Raw genomic sequence first — 7,548 nt, 5'->3', positions numbered from 1 at the left:
TTAGCCTATCCACACAATTAATGTCCGTCGTCTCTAGAATCATCTTAGTTCATCTCTTCTGTCTGTCCAAAATTTGGTAGCCAAAACTGAATAGACTACTGCAGTTATAGCCAAACTGGTATCTTGAAAGTGGTGTTGCATGTAGACAAGCTGGCCTTCATCAATCAGGGCACTGAGTATAGAGGTATGGCTTCTGTTTGTTTGTTTATTTATTTATTGGGATACAGTGTGCATTGAGCCGCTCTGGCCACCAACCCTTGATTTAACCCTCGCCTAACCACAGAACAATTTACAATGACCAACTAACCCACAGCTAGAACATCTTTGGATTGTGGGAGGAAACCAGAGCTCCCGGAGGAAAGCCAAGTGGTCACGGGAAGAATGTACAATGTCCTCATGGACAGAGGTGGGAATTGAAACTGGGCCGCTGGTACTGTGAAGTATTGTGCTAGCAACTTCACAGCCACGCAGTTATACGAGACATTCGTAGTCTGCATTTAGAAAATTGTGTTCCTGCTACAGGAAAATTGCTGTTAAGCTGGACAGAATGCTGGAAAGATGTATGTGGATGCTTCTGGGACAAGAGGGACTGAGTTATGGAGAAAGGTAGAGCAGGCTGGGACTTTTTCATTAGAGTGGAGGAGAATGAGGGGTGATCTTATAGAGGTGTATAGAATAATTAGAAATCAAATAACTAATGTTCAAATGTGAGGATCAAAACCTCGAGACATGGGGAATGCTGTTTAAGATTAAGGTCAGGAGAAATTTCTTCAAGCAGAGGATGGTGAACCAGTGGAATTCCTCACCCCTGAAAACAATGTGGGACAGGTCATTAAATACATTCAAGAAGGTAGTAGATATATTTGTTAATGGTCAAGGGATTTGAGAGAAGGCAAGAACAGGCCCTGAAGTGATTATCAACTGTGATCTTGTGGATGCTAGAGGGTCCTGTTTTCTTTGAAGCAGTGGAGGTTGGGAGAGACCTGATAAAAGTTTATAAGAATATAAGAGTAGACAGTTTAAACAAGTAGACGTTTATTAGAGCAGATAGCTAGTACTTTTATCCCTTGGGGTTAAAATGTCTAATACCCTATCTTGCTCTTATTTTCAACATTTCTACGATTAAAATGTAGACAAGTTAATATGCTTAAAGTTGGCATTGACTTCTCGTGGCAGAGCTTCATACAAAAAATAATTAGTTGGCAGATGCAATCCTATGCCTCATTGGCAGAGACTGCAAGAGCATCGTACTCACTGGAATATCATATATAAATACGCACCAGCTGGAGTTATCCCACACTCCCACATTGCAATTCTTTCTGTGCACCTGTTAAAAGGCCCATTGAGGGAAATGCTAATCTCATCTTTTTCTAATCTTGTCTCTGGCACTGCTGCTCTCATTCTCATGTTCAGCAGCCCAGGAGCTTGGCCCTTAGGATGTCATCTAGCAGAAGTTGGGCTGTACATTTGCAGCAGACAACTAGGACAAGAGATATCACCTGGAAATGATGCCATGCTCCACCACAGCATTTTTATTTGCCAAAGATCAAGCAACAATAGGGAGCAAGTTCTCTTCCACATTCTCTGGCATTTAACCAGTAACCTTTGTTGACAACTAAAGAGATTGATGCATAACTTAGAAGAAATGGAACAGGAGTGAATCACTCAGTACTACTAACCACTTTCCTCTTTTAAATACATTCATTGCTGATCCTACATCTCAACCTTCTCATGGTGAAGGTGCCACCACTGAGCACATCTACACAAAAGCATAGGTATCATAGGAAAGCATCATCCATCATCAGGAAACTGCACCACTTAGAACATGCTCTCTTCTCACTTCTGCCTTCAGGAAGAAGGTACAGGAACCTCGGGACTCACGCCACCAGGTTCAGGAAGAGTTATTACCCCTCAGCCATCAGGCTCTTGAATCAAGGGGGATACCTTCACTCAGCTTCGCTTGCCCCATCATTGAAATGTTCCCACAACCTTTCAACTCACTTTCAGGGACTGTTCATCTCATGTTCTTGATATTTATTGCTTATTTATTATTATTATTATTATTATTTTATTTTATTATTTCTTTCTTCTTTGGTTGCACATTGTTGTCTTTTGCACACTTGTTGAATGCCCAAGTTGGTGCAGTCTTTCACTGATTCTGTTATGGTTATTATTCTATGGATTTATTGAGCATCACCACAGGGAAATGAATCTCAAGGTTATAGATGGTGACATATATATACCTTGATAATAAATTTTCTTTGAAAGTTAAACTTTAAATTCATTACTCAGCCTTGAACATTCAGTGACAAAAATAAAATACTTTAATGCACAGTTCAAAAATATTTGACTCTCACATTCCTTCCAGATAAGCTTCGTAATCCATCAGGCATTTTGCTTTGATTGCTGGTGGGGTGTGGGTGCAGTGTATGGCTTTTTAGTCTTTGTTTCTTCATTTTTATATTGGTTTCTGATATATTTTTATAACACTAGTTGTGGATAAGCTGCAAAATTTAACATTTATTCAAATTATATTAAATAAATTTACATATATTAAAAATCATACAGAAAATGAATAACTCCTTCCACTTGGAAATTTGACTGAAGGGAATTCATAGTTTATAAACTAATGTAGAACAATATTCTTAAATTAAATAACAACACTTCTGTCTTGCCTTATTCTTCTGGAATACTGCTCATGAGATCCAAATATGTGCAGAAATAATGTCATGCCAAGATCTAATGACCATGTTTTTAAGTCAAAATGTACAGATTTTAAAAATTAAAGAAATTCTGTTGTTTTAATTTAATATGAGTGGATCCTTCCAAATATTGTTGATGGTAAATTAGAAGCTATACAATGCAGTTTGGTGAAATGAGTTTTCTAAAAATCTTTATGGGATGAGAAAGCCATTGGGAAGTCTAATATTGTCATTGTGAATTGCTCCTGGCTGGATGGCTTGCTGGGCCATTTCAGAAGATGGTTAAAGTCAACAACTTGGTCAAAGTCAAGAGCCAGACATATAGGGCAAGGTTGTCAGATTTCCTTCCCTGGACGATTACAGCAGAGCATGATCATCTATATATAACCTATCCACTGGGAAAATCTGAAGCATGCAAATCCAGAGCAAAGTTTTAAAATGAATGGGAAATATTGGCTGCTGGGAGAAACACAATTTGACATTAGTGATTATGCTTGCTATTGTCTCTTAATGAGTATGTTATAAATGTGGTATGTGTTCATATAAAATGCACTATTTTGAATTCAAAGCATTTTTATTCCAAAAGGGGTTCATTAAGTGGCCCTGATAACAGGTAGAGCTGATGTCCCACAGCTTCACTGGATGCTGAATTTCAGTGTTGTTTCTCCCAGCTGCTCTGCTTTCCTGCACATCCCAAAGATGTATTGTGTGGTTGTTTAAGGTAAATTATCCACAGTTTAGCTGAGTGGTTGTAGATTCTGAGCAAAGTTAATGAGCAAGTGAGAAAGAGAGAGAGAGTTGTTTGCAGGAAACTAAATGGGGGAATGTAATGGATGGGACTGTTCTGACAATATATGAAGTCAGTGAGTCCTCCCTTTATATGGTGATGAAGATAACAGTGGGAAATTTGACAACTGCTGAATCAAGTTAGATCGGGTGCAAGCCTTCACTGGCTGTCAAAATCACCCTGTGAGTGTAGTGGACTGTACTGAGACTGCCCCAGTGCTGTACTCTACCAGAATGAAGAGTCAAAATCCCAGTGCAATCCTGCCTAGGAGCTACACCAGAATGATAACACACCACAATACTTCGTATCCAGATCACCTCATTTATTTGTCATACACCTAGGATATTGTTATGATGTTAGCTCTTTCAGTTTTGAGGCAGTGTTCACAAATGGAGGTTTGGGAAAGATGGTGGGATAAGGATATGGGGGATAACTACATATTCAAGGTCTTCATCGACTTTGTAAAGTGAATTTGGGTGCTTATTTCCATGGAGAAAGGACTGGGGTGGTTGAGATATTTTAGGAGAAGACTTGAAGGAGAGAGACTCAGTATATAACAGTCATCAACAGTATGAGCTCAGGGTGCTGGGCAGGAGGGTGAGGTGGGAGTCAATGGTTTTCTAGGAGCAGATGAGGGCCCAGGAGGTGTAACTGGGGCACAAATATGTTTGAAGAGCCATAAGGGAAGAAATTAGATCAAAAGAGAACAGAAGTGGTAGAATCATTCAGCACTGAACCACCACCTTCTACTTTCTGAGTTGCTGCTCCCCCTTAGTCGTGTCTTAGGACTAACCCTATTTATTTCCCCACAATCCGATCAATTGGCCCCAGATCCTGTAACGTTTACACAGTATAGGTAACCACAGTGGGGAGTAACTTACAGTGGGCAATTAAACTAGCAGAACCAGAAAAGTAGTTGAGGCAGGTACAATAACATAACATTTAAAATACTCTCAGACAGATGCACGGATTTGACAGCTTTGGCCGGGTGTAGGTCGAACGCGGCTAAACGGGACCTGCTGGAGTCGGAATGGACGAATTTCGGCCGAAGGGTTTGTTTCTGTGTTGTATTAATCTCTGCTTCCCATACTGGAAGAAACCGGAGCTCACGGAGAAAACGCACGCAGTCACAGGGAGAGCGTGCAGACTCCACACCGGCGGCAAGGACTGGCCCCGCTAACCCGAATACTAACCCTTTCCCGCAGGGTGACACCCCAGAGGAAGTTTGCCCTGGCGAAATGAGAGAAAGGAGAAGAGTGGCGGACGGAAGTCACAGAAGTTGATGACGAAGCAGTCGGTGAGGGGAGCGCCAGCCGTGGGTGACACAGGCGGGGCAGAAAGGGCATCCAGGGAACAGCTTGCATCAGGAAGGTCAGGCGTAGTTCCAAGCTGATGCAATACCGGCAAGACGCTGTTTAGTTCATGTGGTTTGTATCTATTATTCAAAACTAAATAGAGGGCTTCACTCTAGTATTAAAAATGGGAAATTGTTATTCCAAGCAAATATTTCTCATTTACATTGGTGTCTACGCGCAGTGAATTAGAATGGTTCCTAAACCTGCATCGCCTTGCTCCGCGGTCAGCTCCGACTCTGTCAGAGCCCCAGCTGCGGAAATCACCGCCAGATGATCTTGATACCAAATGCAATGCCGCTGACAGTCCTGATATTCCCGGGCCTGAGAGACGAGCAGAACGCAGGAACGTGACTTCCATTTAGTTTCCGCTGCCCAGTCTGTCCACCCGCCTGGTTGCGCTGACCCTGGTGCTGAAACAGGCCTGCTTACCAGCCGCAGTGACGCTTTCACCGACCCCCGACACCCCACTCTCCCCCTGCAGCCTAGCACCTCCGCCGAGTACTGACGTCTATCAGGAAGATATTCGTCCTATGCACGGCGCTAACCCACCGTAAACGACAGATTCTCGCTGTCATATCAGGTCGGAGAACTAACATGACAGATCTGATGACAGAAAAACACAACTGAAGCGTTCCAATCCTGCACTTTGCAATCTTACCCAGAAAACACACACACACACACACACACACACACACACACACACACACACACACACACACACACACACACACACACACACACATTTTAACATACCCAAATATTATCTCCATACATTAATTCTTTCCGAATCAATATCCTTCTTTATGACAACATTTAGACCGCTCCCGGTTAGTTTTTAAAGGTTCATAATACCTGTTTTAAAGACGGACATAACCACAGCGCAATTCAATAGTCAGGTGTGACGGGACCTACCTGCAGTGTGGAACCGAAGCAGCAAGCACACCACCAGGATACGTTGCCTACCCTGCATACTTTTACCATCGAACGGCCGGTACCATCAAAGCGGAACCCCAACCCCTTCCCCGATACTAACAAGGTCTCAGCGCGGTCCTGGCTCAACAAACCATCTTTCTACCAGCGCTTGTGGCGCAGCTCCTCCTGAGGTATATACAGTCAGGAGCTAATGTATTATTGATCCTCTGTAGCAGGCAGGTCTGGCATGCGACGGACACCAAGAGTATGAGGGAGGAGGGAGCAAGCGGCAGCTGCCGAATGGCAGTGTCTTTCTGGGGAGATGCCGGCAGCTGCAAAGCACCACCTAGCAACGAAACGTCACGAGCTCGCCAAATTGAACTTTGGATCTGGCAAATAAATGTTGCAAATGCGATTAAGGGGCATTTATTTCTCAGAAAGGTCAGCCGACAAATATTAACAGTGTAGGGCCACCTATAATAGTAAGCAAAGGTCTTGGCAGTTTCATTTATGACGCCAAATCGGTCAGGGGGGCTCTGTGCGACTGAAATCGCCTGTCAAGCGGAATGCAGGGTCTGGTTGATGAGGATTGGGGGTGCGGAGGTGTAATGGCCGCAAACTGCTCTAAAACACTTTTTTTTAAATGGCTTTGGTAGGTTTGATTCACGTTATGAGGATATGAGGGTTTCGCGCGGGGACCGGATTTGAAGATATTTAACAAGCTTGCTGTTAAATGTCTTTATTGGAGATATGATCTTCAGTTGAAGGTATACTGTCCCGTTGGTGGTTCACAGAGGCTGAAGTATCTAGGGGCTTCAGGAAATGAGAAAAACTTCGCCTAAATGGCAGGAGATTGGGGCTGAGAAATGGGTCAGCCACAGCGAAATGGCGGGGCAGACTCGATGGGCCAAATAACCTAACCAATCAGAACAACATATGCAAAATACTACAGGAACTCAGCAGGTCAGGGCGCATCTATGGAAATGAATAGATAGCCTTCCCTTCCATAGATACTACCTGACCTGCTGAGTTCCTGCATTATGTTGTATGTATTGCTCTGGTTTTCCCGCATCTGCAGAATCTCTTCTCTCATCATTAGAAAAAGAACAGTTGAAGGATTACTGTACTAGTCTCATTCGCGGAGTTGCTTAATTCCCACAGGTTCAGGGTAATAGTTTAGCTGAAGACAGAAAATGCATTGAGCGATAGTGGGAATGGAAGCGTTTTAGTCCGAAAGTAGCATTTACTCGATTTCAATACTATGCCAATGATCTGTTGTGATATTTCTCTACAAAATGCTAACTGTTCATCATTTGAAATCTAGAGCAGTGGCATCACTAATTCGTATAACCCACACTGGACCAATAATTACAAAACTTGAAAAATTCAGTTAATTGTTGCTTTAAAAGAAAAGAAGCGGGAAAATGTAGTTAGCCTTCGTTCCTCAGCAAGGTTTCTTGTTCCATTTCAACTCGGCAATGTCAATATCAAGATCGTTTTACTTGCATAATTGATGGAGCTATTTCTCTGCAAAAGCATTAACCGGGGTTTACTGTGAGTATTGATCGCAGAACTCCCCTACGTTCCCTTGTAATACTAAACGGGAGTAGTCCCACAAGGGCCACACTCTGTCTTAATTATGTCGGTCTTCCAGAATGTCTGGATCAAAATGTAACAGGAGATAACGTGGCGCACAATGGATTCAACAGAAAACTGAATCCATCTTCTTTGCTTAATTGCAAATGATTGTAGAGTGCGTTTCATTTTCTCATTAAATAGTTGGGGAGTGAGG

The 7,548-nt window shown here is 42.7% G+C and overlaps 1 protein-coding gene across 1 annotated transcript in view; it reads right to left on the bottom strand.

Annotated features, from left to right (window-relative positions):
• LOC132397689 (receptor-type tyrosine-protein phosphatase R-like) overlaps positions 1–5,814 on the bottom strand; it is a 271,111-nt gene extending 265,297 nt beyond the window's left edge. The window contains exon 1 of the mRNA XM_059976458.1: positions 5,757–5,814. Within this exon, the coding sequence (XP_059832441.1) occupies positions 5,757–5,814 (58 nt within the window). The remainder of the gene's footprint in view (positions 1–5,756) is intronic.
• Positions 5,815–7,548: the final 1,734 nt, after the last annotated feature.

The sequence above is a fragment of the Hypanus sabinus genome, chromosome 8 (genome assembly GCF_030144855.1).
Source record: "Hypanus sabinus isolate sHypSab1 chromosome 8, sHypSab1.hap1, whole genome shotgun sequence".
NCBI lineage: Eukaryota > Metazoa > Chordata > Chondrichthyes > Myliobatiformes > Dasyatidae > Hypanus > Hypanus sabinus.
Note: the sequence above shows the minus strand (reverse complement) of the source record. Positions and strands in the feature narration are given on the sequence as shown.